We start from the raw sequence: 20,364 nt of genomic DNA, 5'->3' as shown, positions 1-20,364 counted from the left end.
CAGTTGGAGTAATTTTACGGTCCCGAACAACTGCTCATGCGCCCAGAGTCACGAAAATTTATGAAAATGTAAAGGAGTTGAAGTTCTACCTTGCCAGAACTTTCATGGTTCTGCAGGCTGCCATCTGCATGACAATTGTGTGCATGCTCCGATTTGGCAGAAGAGAAGTTCTGCAAATGCATGCCAGTGGTAACATGTAGAACATAGGTAGTGTAGGGAAGATGGTTCACTATACAACAATGGGCACTAGGGCATGGGCTGATGAAGATAAAACATTACACTGTGAGAAGTCTTTTTACATTCAACAAAGCTTCTTCTGTGTGACATGGCCTTGGTGATACTGTTTGTACATAATTAAGAAAATAGCTAAAGGATCATATACAGAGTGTTGTTACCAATGGAACATTCTCTACTTGGAAGTAGGGTTCTTACTGGGGTCCCACAGGGTTCTGTATTGTGCCCACTTTTATTTTACTTGTTAATGACTTAGGGGAGGGTATTGTAAGTAATGTATCCTTGTTTGTCAATGACACAAAACTATGCAGGACAATTAATTCCATCCAAGATGCGGCATCCTTGCAGGGAATTTTGGATAAACTGTCAATCTGGGATTATTGTCAAATGTGTGGTGATTTGTTTTCTTTTCAGGATCCATTGTACCCTTGACAGACTTCAGGAGAGGCTGTTGAAGTGTGATGTTTAACGTAAAGTATTAAGATGATATGTGTTACAGATGATATGTGTTACAGATTTGGTATATGAAGTAAGGGCATTGATAATTCAAGCAGGGGGAAAATGTTGGAGTTTAAAGGTTTTTCTATGCCCTAGGGTTTTAGTTAGCCAGCTAGGCTGGGTACTTTTTCCCACATGGGAGTGCGAGCAGTTCCCAGTGGCTATAAAATGGGATGCCCACATGTGTTCTGCCTCTTTCTGGTTCCCCTACTAGCTGGAGGAGGTGGTGTGTTGTTGTTAGGGCCTGAGGTGGAGGTAGACCTCAATATAGGAGCAAGCAAGTGTCAGGTCAGAAACTGTAATAGGTCACTAAAGGAGGGACAGAAAAGTTAGTGAGCAGGAAAGTTAGTGAGCAACTAAGGCTCCAACGAGGAGTTTAGTGAAGGGTTAGTAACCTGCGGTGACAAGGCCACCAGGTTAGGGACTCAAGTGGTTAGGCTCAGCGATAGAGTGATCCTTGGAGCGTGGGACAGCTGTGAGATTCCCCTTCAGTGGGGATTGTACGCCAAAGGCAGGCAATGCAACCCAGTGAGAAAGCTGACTAACAAAGGATCAGCGAGAATCCGTAAGTACTACATTTGTGTAAATGTACCATCTGAGCATGCACCTTTAACGGAATGTGGGAAGTAATTGACTATTGAGAAGTGTACCTCCAGTTCAATAAATCCTTTGGCTGTTTTAAAGAACCACTGGCGTTCAGAGTTTACCAGAGTGGTAATCCCTTTCTCCATCCCATAACCCGGGGGCCCCACCTGAAGATAAAGAGTCTAATTATTTTATACTGGGAATTGGACCCTTGCCCAGGTTCTGGAACCAGTGTATAGTAACCCAAAAAAGAGTGAGGCAAACACTAACCCTTTCACCTGTTACATAAAAAATTATGTCAGGTTACAAGACACATAATGAATAACCTGTATAGCTTTATTATAAAGAGCCATCAATATCTTGTAAATCATACCCTTATAAACGGTGCTTGAAACTCCTTGGTAACTTATAATATCCTTATATTTTACAAAAGGGGGTACTTTATTCACTATTAATTTTACTTCCTAATGTCAGCAGTTATAATTGTTGCTTAGTAATGTAACACGTCATAATAGTCTTGCACAGTCCAATTACAGATTCAATATTAGTGCCACACATGAACTGAAGTTTTGTTCTGTCTTGCACAGTCCAGCCCACTGAGGCTACTTTTCATCAAAGGTCCTGATGAAGTGTATCACCCATGGGAACACTCTGCAAAACTCAGTCTAAATTCATGCCTTCCTTGCCCCTGGTTAGCACTAACAACAAAGAATCATGTGCATAGAACTGTACCCCAGGCCCGTTTATACTTTTTACCTTTTGTCCTGCTTGTTCAAACTTCTTTTTATTCTTTTTATTCTTTTAACATCTTCCCCTGAGGTTTTCCTTTGTCCATTACTTCCATTTCTATCTTTTTCCCCTATCTTTCTTTCCCACCCTTTTCCACTTTTTTCAAGTGAAACATTTAGGGCCCCCTATTATATACAAAATATTATGTAAAGCATGAATTTTTAAGGCCCTGCAAATGAGTAGGTTCAGTAGAACCATCTGTCCCCCATTCTTTTGCTTCCTCTTCTGTTTCCCTCTACTTCTTCATCTGCTGTCTTCTTATTGGCCCCCTTTTCTGCTCTCCTCACCCCTTTACTCATGTATACTCCTTTACTCTGCCTTTTCTCTTCTATCCTCATCCTTATAGGGTAGTTCACCATAAGTTTACTTTTAGTATGTTGTAGAGACAATTTGTAATTGTTTTTTATTTTTCATTTGTTTGCAATTAAGGCAATAAGACCTTGAATATAAATAGGAGAGGGCCTGAATCGAAACATGAGTAATAAAAAGTAGCAACAATAATAAATGCCTTACAGAGCATTTGTTTTTTAGATGGGGTCAGTAACCCCATTTGAAATCTGGAAAGAAAGCAAATAATGCAAAAAAAAAAAAAATATATAAAAATAAATAAATAATGAAGACCAATTGAAAGTTGCTTAGAATTGGCCATTCTATAACATACTAAAAGATAATTTAAAGGTGAACCATTCCTTTAAATATGGTGTTAGCCTTACTATAGAAAAAGAGCAAGGCTATAGAATAAGAGAATAACCTGTGAGTATACTAACATTTCTTTTTCCTGCTGCATACTGCTGCAGGACCCCCAAAAAATGCTGTTGATGTTCTAGCAAGTCAGAACAGTATTCATTTTAGAAACAACACCCAGCAAGTTGTTTTCATTCAACAATGAATCAGTTCTCTATATAATATTTCAGCTTTTCTTTCTTTAAAAGTGTGTGCTGAACATTTGCTGATAAATATTTCTACAACACTGAAGTCGTATGGGAACACCATGACCTACCGAAGGAAAGGACATGTCTGAAAATGTAAACATGTCTATAAGCTTAATCAGTGGCTGTTTCCCTGAGCCCAGCATTTGCCGGTACTTAGCCAATATTTGGCCTTATGTGGTAGATAAGATTAAGGAGAGAGACTTATGCATTCTGAAACATTCTACTTGCCATTTGAAGCGCGGATGATTGAAAAACAGGGGCCTTACTGCCTTCCTCCCATACGGTATGTATTAAACTATCTGAATGTATTCATGATGATTTAACATAGGGCTTTCTACACCTGTAGATATTGCTGCTTTTGAAAATACAGGTTTGGGATCCATTATCCAGAAACTCAATTTCCAGAAAGCTCCAAATAATGGGAAGGTCATCTCCCATAGACTCCATTTTAATCAATTTTTATATTTAGATTTTTAAAATGTATTTCCTTAATAAAACAGTATGTTGTACTTGATCCCAACTAATTACCCATTACTGGATGCAGGACAATCTTATTTGGTATAATTCATGTTTAAATGATTTTTTTTTTAGCAGACAATGACAAATCCATGGTTTTCTAAATGCCAATTTGTTTTTTAATATCACCAACCTATGTTTTTATTTAGTGCTCTTACACACCAAATTTTTTTAAACGTATGCTGAGCGCGAAAAAACGCATATACTGTATTTCATTTAAAGGCATTTTTAAGCAACTAAATGTGTTTTTTTTTATGTTCCAAACACAGCCATCTGTTCTATTGATAGCTGAACACACGGCAATCACAAGAGAATGCAACATGTTGTGTCTAAACAAACGCAATAAAACTCAAAGCTCATGAGTACCACCAGGCAGAAAATAATTTGTGAATAAGCTTATTTGCGCTGAAACCTGCGTTTAAATGCATGTTAAACGGAGAAAAAAAAATGCCCGTGTGTAAGAGCCCTTGAAGGAGAACCAAACCCTTGCTAATAAAAATACCTACCTTACATAGACCCCCTCCCTGTTACCCGAAGCCTAGGTGGTACCTTTGGTAAATGACCCTAACTCTTTACTTACCCCTTGGTGTCGATTCAGGGCATCGGAATTCACAGACGCCATCTTCTTCTCTCTTCGGGAATAGAGTGGCACATGCGCAGTTGGAGCAATCTACTGTTTCGCAACAACTGCACATGCGCCGAAAGTCACGGAATATCAGACGATATATCAGACAGATTTGTCAGACATAAGTTTTGTACCATTGCTGTCTGTCAATTAAAATCATCTTGTGATTTGTTCTCTTTACTACTTTATATTAATCTGAATGGTTAGTTGCAGGTCGGAAGATTGTCATGTGATAATAGGCTATAATCTGTACGTCTATGGCCAACTTCAGGCATAAGAGGTGTATTTTTACTTTAATGTACTTTTCTTTTTTCTGGGGCTGTTTTCTCAGCTGTTTTACTTTCTCCATCTCTTTTTAAAACTACTTACACTGATGACAGAAGATTAGCAACATTTTTTTCACCTATTTGTGCACAGGATCACTTATACTTTGTACATGTCCGGATTGTCCGCCCCACAGGAGTTCTGAAAAAACACTACTAGCTTCAGTGGTACTCCATTTAGGTGCCACACACTTAGGTTATGTTTCCATAATCAACCAGTCTTTTTTGTTGATGCAAGTAAAAAAGAAAGCAGAAAAATACAAATGCCAAAACACACAAGTATTTTATGAAATCTTAAAGAAAGAAAATAAATGCAATATTGTCTAGAGAAAACTCGGAAAGTACAAGATGGCAAGTTTGTATAGAAGTCAATGGGAATTGTGTCTAAAAACTTTATTTTCCAGTTTGTTCAGGGATGGTTCACCTTGGAGTTAACTTTTAAAGGGAATGTCAAGCCATAAAATAATTTTTGCCTAGTAAAACAAAACTTAATTCTACGCAACTTTGCAATATACATTATTTAGAAATTTACTATGCTTTTTAAGTTATTTGTATAACGTGAAAGCAGTGCTTGTCTGTCCTTTTATATTATCTGCCCTGGTGGCTCAGACTATTGATACATTGCAGGACAAGGCAGCTGAATAACAGACCTGTCTTGGCTGGGGAACTAAGACTTTTACAACATTGTTTAACAAGTAATAGCCAGCAGTGCTGCTTTCAATAACAATTGTTTTTATAATAAACTGAAAACTGTTAATAAATGTATATTGGAAAGTTGCTTAGAACAATGTTTTCTTTTATTACGCAAATTGTTATTGTGGGGTTGACTTACCCTTTAATTAATTGTTTAAGAATGTCTTATTCCTACTAACTTTGCAATTGGTCTTCATGATTTATTTTATAGTTTTTTTTTTTAACCATTTGCCAGTGCCTTCCTCTTCTACATTTTTCCAGCTTTCAGATGGTGGTCACTAACCTAAAACTTTTTATTCCTTATATTTCTGTTATGACCCTCTCTTTTTCCCTCTTCCTCGTGAGGCAACTTCGGGCGACTTCGGAAAATGAAGCGCTCCGAGTACCATCCCGCCGATGATTTAGATTTTAGCCGGCGGGAAGGCAGTTTGGGGAGATTAGTTGCCCGAAGAAGTCGCCGGGCGACTAAATCTCCCCAAATCTCAACGTGTGTCTCTGCCCTAATAGTTAGTGGGATACCGCTCACAGCTTTTTCACAGAAGAATTTTCCCAGGAAATATTTCAGCATATTACTCCTGTGGCTTTTTGTATCATGTAATGTATGCCATTTCATCACATGTAACTGCCCTTTCTTTTAGAAAATACAGTTGAATCTCACCTGTTCACTCTATTACTGTCTTTCCTCATTTCCAGAACCGAGACAATATGGGCACCATGGCGAACTTTACACTAACCCTGGAAAATACTTTTAAAAATGTGTTTGAAAAGTACATGAATAACTGGCGCAATAATCAGACCACAGAAAATGATGATCTACAAAATACCCTGAACGAGGAGAACTTTAACTATGTGATTCTTTACCTGATGGTGATGATCGGGATGTTTTCTTTCATCGTCGTCGCGATCCTTGTGAGTACCGTGAGGTCGAAGAGGAACAAACAAAAAGAAGATAACTACGAGGATCCGTATCATAAATACATAGTGAATGACTGGCCGGAAAAAAGCCCATGTATCATCCTGGAAAACGTGGCCTCCAAGTCGTATAGTGCTCCTACATCTCCATAGGCCTCCAAAATGGAAAATCTGACCAGATTTCTGAAAAGAGAGTGAAGATACTCAAATATACATGTCTAATACAGTTCTAAACAATACCCTTCTCTATATTGTACCATGTATAGTCATTTGCCAAAATATATTACAATATTATTAAAATGTAAAATTTTCTAAAATGCTTTAGTTATGATAAATGTATGGTGCTGACACTTTGAGACTGACACCAGAAATGTCCCTTCCCATCTCCAATGGTTAAGAAGAGGAATGCAATTGCCAACTGTCCCTAATTTAAAAGGACATTCCCTGGACCCAGACTGTAAAACTGACCAACTGCACAGAATTATTTCAATGACCAAAAATTATTTTCTGCTCTTACAATAACCTAGCAGTACTGAAAATGTTATACTGTTATAACGATGCCCATTAAACATGTTAGATATAAGGGCATGGCATATATCCATTTTAGTACAATTCTTAATGTGAGTAAATATCAGCTGACAAAATATCCTGGAAATTATTATGGAATATTTGCAGCTATGAAAGAAACTTATAAAAGGCCTACAAGGTGGTACAGAAGGTGATCATTACTTTCACCACTGAAAAGGATGTGATTTCAGTGTGGAAAGTCACCCGAGAGAGTAGGACAACCCCAAAGGGCTGCATTAAAGTTGGAGGGCTGAAGTTTGGACATCACAAAGAGCTGATAGTAAGTGAGATGAGGATGGTAAAGTAAACTACACTGGTATAGGTTATTCTTCACATTCTTTTGCATAGTTATAGTGACATAGCTAAATAGGTAATCTGTCTTGAAAAAATGACAATAGTCCATCACCTCCAAAGATATTTATATATTTAAATATATATAGATATATAGTAATCATGTCTCCTTACTAGTGGCTTTTCATCAGAGAAAACAACCCCTACCTTGACAGCTTTCCTTGATTATTCTTCCTTGAGTCATAGTTTAAATCCTCCATCCCTTATCCTGGTTTACTTTCATGTCTCTGTTCTCTCCCCCAGCTCATTAATATAGTAAATAAAGTACCTCCTCTTGTAAAATGTAAGGATACTATAAGTTACAGAGGAGTTCCATGACCATATAAAAACACAAGGCCAAAGGTCAAGTGTTTTTATGCAGGTCATGGAAATCGGAGATGACTTCTAATATCCTCAATTTTGCAACAGGGGGTACTTTACTTATTATAATAAGTTAATCATGTGACAGAAATGACATCACTAAGCTCCGATTATAACCAATGACATCACTAAGCACCGTTTATAAGGATATAAGTTACAGGATATTCATGGCTCTTGTGTATTATATTCTACTTAGGGACTGGAGCCCAAAACTGCACTGCATACTCAAGGTAAGGTCTTACCAGGGACCTATAAAAGTTAAAACTATGTTTTATGCCCCTTTTCATGACATTTTTTTAATGCAAGACAGCATAAGTAGCCACTGAATGATACTGTCCCTTTCCTTATATTAATATTACAGGGTGTAAAAATATCAACTCATCCAAATTCACTAATGACACAATGTTCTTGTGTGGTTTGATTTTTCTGGCTTGTTACTAAGAAAATATCTGCCGTGCAGCTCTTAACATGTTTTGAGTTTGAAGAAGTCACCTGACTAAAATAATGAAAGGGGATGTAAAGGCAAAAAAGAATCCATCTACTGCTTTTTCACCTAAAAAGAAGCATATTTTCAATGTAGTTGGCAAATCAGTACCCTTTCTGTAAAATAATTAATCTTCGGCAGCTCATTCACTGTTCCTCTCATCCAGTGATTCTGGGGCTGCTGCCGTCTGAGCAGGGTCGGACTGAGCCAGCAGGACTCCGGGAAAAAACCTGGTGGGCCCTGGCCCTCATGGGACCACGACTGGCCCAGACCTGCTCCATTGACTGCCCCATAAAGAACCGTGCCGCGGCAGAGTTCGTGCGGCACGCCTTTTGCCCTCGCACCGAACGTCTTTTGTGCATGTGCGCCGTGCATCTTTTGACTGTTGTAACGGCAGGAGGGGGCTTCCGCGACTTCCAGGAGGGCCCTTGTTTTGCAGCCCTGGTGGGCCCCCAAGGATCCAGTCCGACCCTGCGCCTGAGGCTCTCTGCAATTGCAGCTAAAACCCGGAAATTTGTTAAAGTTACAAGAGGCGGCTTTTTGCTGCACCTTGTAACTGGCCGCTCGCTGCAGCTGGAGTCAAGGTTCTCGCCTTGTCTTATGGCAGGTGCAGCCCTGTCAAGGGTTCTCAGTGTGCAGTTTCCAGAGGGACAGGAGAGGAACGTTGAATGAGTTGCGGAAATCGATTATTTTACAGAAAGGGTACTGATTTGCTAACTGAATAAATTGAAAGTATGCTTCTTTTTAGATGAAGAAGCAGTAGATGGAATAAATTTTTTCCCTTTACATCCCCTTTAAGCACCATTGGTGACATTACTTGGCATAATTTTTAAGGATATAAAGGGTATTCGTTACTTCAGAGTATCATAATGTTGTTAAATGGGATGTTTACCCAAAAAATATTTTTGCATACTGTATATCCAAGCAATTGTTAATTATATTATATCATAGTATATGTGTAAACAATTTCTGCTGAATCCTATCAATTCTTATATTTGTCTGGCTTTTAAAGTAACAGTCCAAGTTTTTTTAAGGGTTTTTTCATTTTGTATCCATGTTATTCCAGCTTTCAGTTCATTTGTACAGCACTGTAAAATATCATGTAGTGTACTTTAAATCATATCAATAAAAACAGTGCAGTCTCATTATATAAAGGCTTCATTTCTCACTGCCACACCATTTGTATTTGCGCCATTTTTCTTGCGTGTAAACCCTCCATTATTCTGTCTCCCTAAAGTAGATGCCCTTAATTACAAAACCAATGAGAATGCTGTTTACCAGCACTGCCAGTCACATTACATAGGCAGAGTACTGTGTTATTTTATGATATTATAATACAACCCTGATGTTATTGGATGACAGCTCCCAGCATGCTTAAACACATACATATTGGTGCATGCTGTGATTCAGCAACCAACAAAATTTGGGCAAGGTTTGTCAAAGTCAAAGTAAACTTTATTGTCATCTCAGAAGTATACGAATATACAGTGAGACGAGACGACGTGGCTCCAGCTAGTACATATCACAAAAAGGCACTTAAAAATACACAATTAATATGTAAACATGAAATGTGCAATATATAGGCAGAAATTGGATATATACATGTGTAGCTAGGGAATGTCAATACTGTTTGGTTGAGCAAGCAGTATTTACGTCCCCTAGCTAGCAGAAAACATTAAACATTTTGCACTTTTCAGTTATTGTTGAGCTTTTGCACTGCAGACTAAAAATTTAGACCAATAGATGTGCAAGGAAATTCTCTTTTCCTCTGTAAGAATGGAAAGTATTTTATGGGGGTTTGCCGCCCATAGGAGAAGCAATTTCCCACGAGTGACATGGCCCCCCTCTACCATCATCCAAAAAATGCTGGACAAAATCCATAATTGCTCAGTACTTCCACGACCTTCATAATATCTCCCCTCTCCCTTATTTGTTATTTTTATCGTGCCTCTCACTGAGAGGGCTGAGGTGTTTATAACTTAAACTGGCACGCTTTCTTATCTCATCTCACATAGAAAAAAAAAACAATTCTGTGTAAATATATAGAAACAAAGTATGTAATCTGGTCTGAAAGCACTCAAGCTGATTTACTGAGGGCAGTTTTGCACCCAGGCAAGTAATACAGTATACAGTATCACAACCAAACAGCGATTAGCAGCTTTGTTCAACCAGCTGCAGGAAGAATAATAAGAGTAAAAATCAATTGGGGGTTGCATGCATCTGGATCTTTACGTACAAAGCAGCTGCTTTTTCCAGCCTGCCCTCAATTTTGTACTCAGGGGGTCCAGTCCATTTTTTTTATTTTAAATAAAGAACATATGCGGTTGTAACCATAGCAGGATACTGTACTGTACTGAAATTTGAAATTTGAATCCTTGCTTTAAGTCTGAGGGAGAACAGACAGACGACATACCGGCAGAGGAAGTGGACAACCAGAAACCTTGATATCCTTTTTGAAGTGTACTGAATATGAGTTTTTTTTTTTATCCAGTAACGTTTCTGTTAAACGTGAAATGAGTATTAAATCAAGTATTATACCTTTCTCTTTTGGGGTTCAGTACTTAGGAGAAATACTGGTGTGAGGAACATCAAAAAGGCAAAGCACAATACAGAACATTCTGATGTATAGCCACACAAAGTACATCTCACCAGTTGACATGGAGTCTGGGTGCACATGCCCCAGACCTACAGCTCAAGGAGGAATTATCATATCATGGCCACAACTATTGCGCCTGGATGATTGGTGTGGCTTCCCAACCAGGAGTGCAGCTTTATACCCACATAGAACACTAGTAAATGTCAATCTCATGTTGATGAGGCCTTAGTCCTGCACTTGTGTAAATGTAAGCTTTGTATACTCAGGAGAAATATGGCCATGACATTTAGTCTGTTTCTACTAAGCCATCAGTCCAAGGCTCGTAGGGCAGTATTGGGTGTGATTGCCATGCAATGTAGGTACCCAGAAGTAGTGCTGCATTAAATTTTTGGGGTCGGTGTATCATTTTAGTATGTCATGCAACTTCCTCCAGAGTTTCCACAATCATTTGTTTTGAAAATTCGCCAGTGATGACTTCGCTGGCAGCACAACACTTCACCAGACGAGAATTCGCTCAGACAACGCTAATTCACTCACATGCAAAGTTGCGTCCAGGGCGACAAACGCTGGCGAAGTTGCGATATCGTTAATTCGGCAAGCAGAGCGAAGTTGCCCTAGCGTTGGCTATTTTGCATACGACAGGAAGTTAAAGTTGAATGGACGTTAGAGTTGTTATAATGCCCTACACATGAGCCCAGTGTATAGTTGTGCCATATATTAGGAAATGTAGGGGGGAAGCCGGTTACCCCAAAAAATTTGTGCTCTCTTTTCAGCCTGAAAAAAGGAAAAGACACCAGCATTTTTTGGGACTAACTTTCAACTAAAGTTTGAGGAAGTCCTATCTACTCTATTGCACTTCGCCTGGTCTGAGGTGGTGAAGGCAAGTCTGGTGCAAGAGGTAACGTTAAGTCCCTTCGCCAGAGTGCAACTTCGCCAGGCGATTGAGTGCGAATGAGCGCCAGCCTCAGTCTCTTTCGCTAGCAAAGTTACGCCTGCACCCGTTACATAAATGTCACAATATAAGGGCTGATTAATAATTAATACAGATAATTGCTACATGGCAGTACAGAAACCAGTGCAACTAGCATCAGAATTTAATAATCAGCCCTGTAGCATCAGCTTATATTACAGACCAACCTCATTTTCTGCTTGATAACCTAAGGTGAACCACCCCTTTAATATCTAAACTGCTTATAATATCTATTTTTCATTAAATTGATTTTCCTGTTGAAGAACCACTGGTACTCAAGAATTATTTTTAAAGAGTTAAAATTCTCTCTGAAGACCATGTGTCCAATATTATTTGAAAGCTAGAAATGATCAGAAGATGGCAAACCCTTAAAAAATGATAAAAAAAATTAAGACCAATTGAAAAATAGCTTCGAACATACTTATTTAATTGCATTAATCACAATAAAGAGAACAAAGAACCATTTCAGGGAATATCAGGACAACATTTTGGTATATATTTGCATACCTCCCAACTGTTCTGATTTTTGACAGATCAACCCGCTGTCCGGGGGTTTGTTACTGAAATGTCCCGACTCTCTCTTTGATCCCCTGCACTGAACAGCCAGAAAAATATACAATGTTTCTAACTTAATTGGCTTTTGGCAGAGAGCCCAGAATAGATACTTAGATACTTTTGTAACAATGTAAGATAAGCAGGTCTCTTGGGAGAACTAAAGGTGGCCAAACACAGGGAGATCCACTCATTTGGCGATGTTGTCAAACGAGCAGATCCCTCCCCAATGTGTCCACATTGAGGTGGCCGATATCCGATCGCGACCCAAGGATCGGATTAGAATGGAGGCCATACAGGTGGTTGGATGGCGGGATCGCATCAAAGAACAGATCCGACGGGATTTTTTACCCTGGCCAATCGACATCTGCCCGACTTTCAGCTAGATGTCGATCCGGGACGCCCGTCGAAAGGCCCCACACATGGGCCAATAAGATTCAGACTCGGCAGCTTTTATCGGCCTGTGTATGGAGCCATTTAGACTCACAGCTTAAAGGACAATTCACCTTCATTAGCAAAACTGTAATAACACATCAAAACCACAGAAAAAAGTTCAATCTTTCCGGCCAAATTTTCTAAAATAGACATGGTAATTACAAAAGTGGACGTGGTCAAAAATATTTTGCTGCGCTACGTGCGCCAAATCTTTTAATCTCTCTTTCTATTTTGGGAGCTATGTATTTGGTGAAAGCAGCCACTGAAATGCACTGTAAAGTGCTGAGACCACAAAAAAAAAATCTAAAAGACTTGAAAACATAAAATCAGGGAATGGAGAAGAGAGGTTTCACTGTATAAATAAAAACACAGCGCTATAGGTATTTGACCCTCTTTGCAGCAATTGCAGCACAATTTTTTTTTATCACTATAGTGTTGTTTATTCCAACAATTTCCTGCTGTGCTGCTACGTTTAGTAAAGCTGCTTGTGGGCCTTGAGAGATAAATATAGGGCGGTGTGTTTACTGGTACCAGGCCCTGCCTCTTGTGCTGCATTTCTGTCAGGCTCAGCAAAGTGTGACCAGTCACACGACCTACTCCCCCTCCATTGCCATTTCTCTCTGCCTCTGAGGTGGGTACTGTTTTTCCTGTCCTAATGAATATCCCTCTCTATTAATAACTTCCCATCATGCACTTAAACCCTGAACTTTGGCATATCATCTGGTAACCTCTCTGGCCGTGACACATGATCCTCACGTTGCGTGACAGAAGAATGTGAGATATTTAGAAGCAGACAGAGACTGGGATGACTGTCATTTCCCCTTTACCTTTTCCTGTTCCTGCTTGTCAGTTTCAGGTTTGTTTATCAATGTTATACACTTCCTCTACTCCACCAATCAACCTTTTCTATTCTGTCTCTTTCCAGTTTGTCTCCCACACAAACACGGAGATTCCAGGCACACAGACACTTGGCACTGCTACCCATATGTGTCATTATTCTGTCTGACTCACTTGCTGCTATTTGGCCTGTCAGACAGCAAGTACTAATCCTTGTGTCACATGTCATTATGTCACTCAGGAGACCGTGAAGGATCCAAAAAGGCCAGAAGCGGAGACAGACAGCAGAGGACATGCCTTTGGCATCGGTGAGTTTTTTGTAGGAGGGCTTTTACTCGAAAGCCCATTGTATATTAGTATACAAATAATACAGGAAACACCAAATTATTATAATTATTACTGCCTGTTAACATTTTGTTTTCTGGTTGCATCTGAGATGTAATAAGTTATGTGTGCAGTCCCATGAAAAGACAACATTCTAATCAAACGCAAATACAGGCAATTAGAAAACCAGAATGTATTTCCGCCTCTCTACGCGTAAGAACAGTGAATGATCTCATTCATTAATAGCAACTAACAGGACCCATGATTCAAGAACTGACACGTGGGCCTTTATGTTGGAGCTCCCCCTCCCCCAAGCATTTTAAATCACTGCCCCTGCCAAAAAGCTGGAAGTAATACGTCCTTAGGACCCTAAGCTTAGGGATCTGTAGAAAATTCAGCACATGTTATGAATTTTAGGAATATTGGTGGCAAAGCAGTTTGCAGTGTGCAGCTGAAAGTAGTTGCACAAATTTTTACAATCTGTGAACCCTTGAAGGTTGGGGGGTTAAACGCCCCACAGAGTTTAGGGATTCTGCCTCAAGTTATAGCTTCATGATGTCCCAGTTAGGGGGCATATATACTCATAGTAACATAGTAAGTTTGGTTGAAAAAAGACACTCACCCATCAAGTTTAACCGTTTAACTCTATATTAACCTGCCTAACTGCTAGTTGATCCAGAGGAAGGCAAAACAAAAAACTAAATTTGAAACCTCTCCAATTTGCCTCAGAGGGGGAAAAATTCTTGATTCCAAGACGGCAATCGGACTAGTTCCTTGATCAACTTGTACTATGTTCTATCTTCCACAATCCTGTATTCCCTCCTTTGATAAAAAGCCACCCAACCCCTTCTTAAAGCTATCTAATGTATCAGCCAGTACAACTGATTCAGGGAGAGAATTCAACATCTTCCCTGCTCACTTCCCAGCTATCACTGTAAAGAACCCCTTCCGAATATTTAGCCGGAACCTAATCCGAAATGGGCGACCTTGTTTTCCAGTTACCTACTGGTAAATAAAGCATTAGAGAGATTATTATATGATCCCCGTATATATGTATACATAGTTATCATATCACCCCTTAAAGGAGAACTAAAGCTTAACTAAAGAAGTAGGCTAGAAATGTTGTTTATTATGTTTTTGGCTCCAGTACCAGCCCAAGGCAACCACATCCCTTTAGCAATAAAGATGCCCTAGTAGTTCCCCATTTTCTTTCTGTTGATTCACTGTACATGCTGTGTGCTGCTGTCACTTACTGAGCTTCGGGAGTGACTCAAAATATACAGTACACATAGAATATAGCTGTCAGAATATAAGGCTAATTATTAATTAATACAGATAATTACTACATGACAGCACATAAACCAGTGCAGCTAGCATGAGAATTTAATAATTAGCCGTGTAGCATCAGTTTATATTACAGGTCAACCTAATTTTCTATTTCATAATTTGCAGCGACCCCATGCTTAGCTTCTCAACAGCCACTCACAGCCCACTGAGCATGTGAGTGTCGCAGATACTTTCCAAGATGGTGACCCCCTGTGACAAGTTTGATGTCCTGGATCATTGCTGCTGTTGTGAAGCTGAAACATTAGACTGGTGCAATAAGTTCAGTATGTAAAATGTAATATCAAATGTAATTTTAGCCATTATAATTTTTAGGGTTTAGTTCTACTTTAAGCGCCTCTTCTCCAGCCTGAACAATACCAACTTGGCCAGTCTTTCCTCATAGCTAGAATTTTCCATAATATTTACTCGCCAGCGATTGGCTCCCGCTGCACATTTGATTTCTCCAGCATTATCAGGCATGAGACAGTCAGGATCAGGAAAATGTAATTATCCTGATTGCAAAATGTATTTTTGTGTAATAGAATAAACATATGATATTTTGAATACCTCATTTACATTATCTATCCTTATCTCATCCTTTTCGTCAGGGTTCACCTCCAAAGCCAGGAGATCTGATTGAATTCATCCGCCCTCTTTATCAGCATTGGGGTATTTATGTTGGAGATGGGTATGTTGTGCATTTAACAGGTATGTATTTCCACAAATATGAAATACATGTGCAGCAGTTCCCATTTATCTCCAGGTTCTCCTATATGGCAGGTTGTCCAAGGTAACTGTAATGATGAAGGCCTTTTGCTTCTGATGGGACCATGGAGAGCTCATGATGTGTGATAAAGGTGTAAGGTTCCATATAAAAAGGTTCCTTTGTTTGCAAAAAGTAGGGATGCATGAAATCCAGGATTTGGTTTGTGATTTGGCCTAATCCAGTTGCAAGACGTGTTAAACCAAACTGAATCCAAAATCTTAGTCATGTTCACAATTAATGTAACTGAATGAAAATCAACTGGTTGTGTTTCTTTAGAAAATTACTTATTTTCCTTAAAGGCTGTAATTCTAAGGGCCTTGAAGCCAGTCACTTGAAGGTTGTGTAACTCTGGTTAACTCCTCCATTCTTGCAGCCAAACAACATAATCCGATGAGTAGAGCAGACACCACTACTTCCATGAATGTATATATACTACATGCTCTGATAGAATTTCTCTGTCAACCAAAATTCTAGCCTTGCTCAAAAGCAGTTGGATTCTCAATTCACTTTGATAGAGTTGTTCCACTAGCTTGTGATCAGCCTTTAAAGTATATTTAAAGGGTGGGGGGAGTGTAAACAGAAGTTTTAACAAAGAAGCAATTGCTATTAATTCCTAAGTTCAAAAACGGTGTAGTTGCCCCAACCTAGAGCATCTAAAAGATACTTAAATGTGTTATACAATAAATGAATGGAGGCAGACAGAGGGAGAAATAGCCCTAACTCTGATGAATTTGTTAAAATCATAAATCTAACGCATTTAGGTAGCATCATACATACAGTATTTATTAAAAAAAGACAGAATGCCCTTTATCGTTAACTTGTTATATAACCCACATTTAAAATGTGCAAATAGAACCTATGTAGCTGATGTATTTATGTGGAGCGTTATGAATACAATAAGTCAGCGGTAGCTCTTCTTGCAATAAATTAATGGAAATATAGTGTAGAGCTTTTTGAACAGAAGTGCATAAATTGCATTTTTTTTTATCTCACTTATGGTAGACTACATTGGTTGTTGGCTATTGTTTACTGCAAATTCTTACCTGGAAGGCATGTTCGGTCTCATTCAAAATGAGAAATATGAATAGGGCAGATGGTAGACACATGCTTAAGATATTCTGCATTCTTTTAACATACATTAAGACACCATGATTTATAGTACATTTAGCAGGGGAGGTGTATAGGTCCTTACGGCAGCACTGGTAATTAATCCTAACCCAAGCAAAAGAAAATAAATTACTGTTAGTCTACTAATGTCTAATGTCGATTTTCACTTCATCTTTTCAGATCAGGAAGGCTGGTCAAGTTTGTCTTCAGCTCTAGGGGGCACAGCTATAGTCAGGAAGGACCTTCTGGAAAATGTTGCTGATGGCTGTAATTACAGGGTGAACAACAAGTATGACCTGAAGGTGCAACCATACCCACCAGAAAAAGTGGTACAAGCAGCAATGGAACTGGTGGGGCAAACACTGCCATACAGTGTCACCAGCTCCAACTGTGAACACTTTGTCACTGCAATGAGATATGGGGACCGTTTCTCTGATCAGGTATGATGGGTTGCAGGGTGGGAGCATGACCGAAAATCAGGCAGATATCGATGAGCAAGTTTAATTTTTTCTGAGATCCAGGAACGCATCGGCTAGTTGATGCAGTCCTGCAACCCGTTGGCACCCATTCGCAGTATTGTAATCCGATATTGCCCAGCCGCCAGTGGGCACATCAGGTTAAGATCCACTCGTTTGGCAACCTCACCAAATGAGCGGATCTAATAGTGCGTGTCCACCTTTAGACTGGCATCTGAATCATTTACTCCCACTCTGATCTTGTTCCATTTTGAAGTGATGGATTATGGGACTTGAAGTCTTCTGCTTTCCAGAGAATTTGTTCACCTCCCTCCATGCAAAGCAGAGAAGCTTCAAATTTTAGAATCATCACATGGAACAATATGAGGGAGGTGTTGAATGACTCAAACGCTAAAGGGGAATTGTTTCCTACCAGTCTGACCATCATGACTTCCTCTCAGTCTAAGAATTAATTATGACTTTGCAAAGGGTTTATGGTATAGAGGAGTTCATTTTGAATACTAAGAAAGCGTAAAAGGCCTCTCAGGCCCCAAACAGATTCGGTAGCGTACTCTAAGGGGCAGATTTATTAAGGGTCGAACTGAAAATTCAAATTTGAATTCTCACTTTTTTTTTTAAGGTCAACTTTTAAAAAATTCGATTTTCGAGCTTTATCATACTCTGACCCTTTAAAGGGGTGGGTCATCTTCAAGTAAACTTTTAGTATGTTATAGAATAGCTACTTCTAATCAACTTTTCAATTGGTCTTCATTATTTTTTTATAGTTTTTTAAATTATTTGGCTTCTTTCCAGCTTTCAAATGGGGGTCACTGACCCCTTCTAAAAACAAATGCTCTCTAAGGCTACACGTATTGTTATTGCTACTTTTAATTGCTTGTTTTTCTATTCATATTCCAGTCTCTTATTCAAATCAATGCATGGTTGCTAGAGTAATTTGGACCCTAGCAACCAGATGGCTGAAATTGCAAACTGATAAATAATAAATAATAAAAAATTAAAACCAATTGCAAATTGTGTCAAAATATCACTCTCTACATAATACTAAGGGGTCCATTTACTAAAGCACGGTAAAAATATGCGCACAAAATATAGACTAATTTATTGCCGAATATGTTTTTGCCAGTTTACTAACCTGCTGTAAATATAAATTTGCTAATTTTCTTGCGCAAGAATGTGTTTGCCAGTTATCGCATTCACGGAAAACGGAAAATAACGATACGTACTCATTAGTGCCTGGCTTACTAAACAGCGAAATGTGAGAAAGACAACATTTTTGCAAAATTTTGCCACCATCTGGTGGTAAATTATTTTTTCGCTAGAAAATTCTCAAGGAGGCAGGAAATATCCCATAACACCCTGTTTTACCCATCATTCTTGTTCCTGTTGCAATTCCTGAAGAAGTAAATAATTTGGCAGAAACATATTCGCAGCGATAACATGCAGAAACATATAGTCAAATTTACTGCGCTTTAGTAAATTTAATTTAAAAGTGAACAATCCCTTTAAGAATTCAAATTGGACTATTCGCCACCTAAAACCTGCCGAATTACCGTTTCAGTCAAGGGAAGGGGACCAGGGATCAATTTGGAGATGTTTACAGCATTCCTGACATTCAAGTTTTTTTCAGAGAAAAAACCCGAATCGAGTTTGATCAAATTCAATTCGAGTTTTCAGGTCGTTTAAATTCGTCCGAGTTTTAATAATTCGATTTTATCAATACATTTCGCCAAGTCAAATTTCAACTTCATTAGAATTTAAGGGAGTTTAAAAAAACTCGAATTTGAAATTCGACCCTTGATGAATGTGCCTCTATTACTCGATTACTAGTTTTGTACTGTGTATCTTCAATCTGGATGCTCTTGAAGTTGAGGGAACGATTTTGTTCAATGCTTTTATTGTTAAATCACTCTAAGGCACTAGATCCCAAACTCAAGGCTCCAAGGCCTTCTTTATTAATGCAGTGAAAAATTAAGTTCTGTAAAAAAAAGTCACAGGACGCAACTGAATCTGAAACATAATCCTGGATTTGGTGAATCCCTGGATAAAACAGCTGGCAGAAAAGTCAAGTATAATGCTGGATATGTTGCCGTGGGCCTTACAAATGTTCTTTTTCTTGCAGGTGGATAATGCTTCAATATATGCTGCAGTTGGAGGTGGAGCTTTAGCTGCTACAATCGCCTTTGTCTATGCCTTTATGAGGAACAAGCGGCAAAACCAGTGATGTTATACCTTCAACCATACACAGACCAGCAGAGTATTATGTGGTTCTGAAATAGCACAAAACCAGGCCAGGAGCCCTAGAGGTGCTACAAAAGCGATTCGCTTGCTGTGTGACCTTACACAAAGTATAGCCTTGAATAGTATGTTTTATGAGACTTATATCCTAACCAATAAGAGCCTTGCTGTGTGCCTTAAGCATTACATTGCCAGAAGCAAGAGTGGCTTCAATTATTTCATCTCTAATAACAGTCTTTAACATTTTATCTAGGCATGGAATTGATCAGGTTGTTTGAAGTGGCTATCTATGAGGACAGCTAGACTGGTAGAAAAATACTAAGCTCTTGGCCAAAGTGGTCAACCCTTTCAGTCAACCCAGACAGGTTGATCAGCCGATGACTTACTGCACATGATTTCCTACATACATGAGAAAACACATGTGCAATTTTAATGTAATTGTGATCTTGCTATTTGGCTATTTGAGTTTTTGCTTTGAGGGAAAAGGACCAAACTTGTTTGCCCAGCAGCACCAAAGGTGACACTACCTCACTTATCTCCTGCTTTATTATACAATAAGCTTTATTTTAAACTCTCCAGGACTAGATCATTACTACCAGAACTCCATAGAGTATCAGGTTTGCCTTTCTTGTACAAATCAATAAACTGGAGTGCCCCCGGAAAGTTTTCTCTAGCCTTATTTATGCACAACTGTCAGGACGCATGAATCATTATACATTTATCAGTAGTCCCAACCTGTCTGTTTAATTTATAAAAGATTTTTTATTTATTACTATCACTGAAAAACGTTTGACACGCGTATATACAAGTTGTGTCACATGGCAATCCCCTTCACTCTTTTTAGGGGAGACATATTAAAAAAACAAAGTGT

At 38.9% G+C, this 20,364-nt stretch overlaps 2 protein-coding genes across 4 annotated transcripts; both read left to right on the top strand.

The window, feature by feature from the left end:
• The first annotated feature begins 3,185 nt into the window (after positions 1–3,185).
• kcne2.L (potassium channel, voltage gated subfamily E regulatory beta subunit 2 L homeolog) lies at positions 3,186–6,690 on the top strand. Its single transcript, XM_018257156.2, has 2 exons — positions 3,186–3,321; positions 5,889–6,690. The coding sequence occupies exon 2, from the start codon at positions 5,901–5,903 to the stop codon at positions 6,258–6,260; it is 360 nt and encodes a 119-aa protein (XP_018112645.1). The 5' UTR covers positions 3,186–3,321; positions 5,889–5,900; the 3' UTR covers positions 6,261–6,690.
• A 6,344-nt stretch (positions 6,691–13,034) lies between these two features.
• On the top strand, positions 13,035–20,156 carry plaat4.L (phospholipase A and acyltransferase 4 L homeolog). Of its 3 annotated transcripts, none has more exons than XM_041589217.1 (5): positions 13,035–13,053; positions 13,501–13,567; positions 15,518–15,617; positions 16,963–17,222; positions 19,378–20,156. In XM_041589217.1, exons 2-5 carry the CDS (start codon positions 13,553–13,555, stop codon positions 19,477–19,479), a joined length of 477 nt encoding a protein of 158 aa, XP_041445151.1. In that variant the 5' UTR covers positions 13,035–13,053; positions 13,501–13,552; the 3' UTR covers positions 19,480–20,156.
• Positions 20,157–20,364: the final 208 nt, after the last annotated feature.

This window comes from Xenopus laevis, chromosome 4L, assembly GCF_017654675.1.
Source record: "Xenopus laevis strain J_2021 chromosome 4L, Xenopus_laevis_v10.1, whole genome shotgun sequence".
Classification (NCBI taxonomy): Eukaryota; Metazoa; Chordata; class Amphibia; order Anura; family Pipidae; genus Xenopus; species Xenopus laevis.
Note: the sequence above shows the minus strand (reverse complement) of the source record. Positions and strands in the feature narration are given on the sequence as shown.

Coding starts and splice junctions, on each gene's coding strand:
- kcne2.L (XM_018257156.2), top strand. CDS start 5,901: ATGGGCACCATGGCGAACTTTACACTAACCCTGGAAAATACTTTTAAA.
- plaat4.L (XM_041589217.1), top strand. Junction 15,618..16,962: donor GTATGTTGTGCATTTAACAG/GTATGTATTTCC, acceptor TCATCTTTTCAG/ATCAGGAAGGCTGGTCAAGT. Junction 17,223..19,377: donor GGGACCGTTTCTCTGATCAG/GTATGATGGGTT, acceptor TTTTTCTTGCAG/GTGGATAATGCTTCAATATA.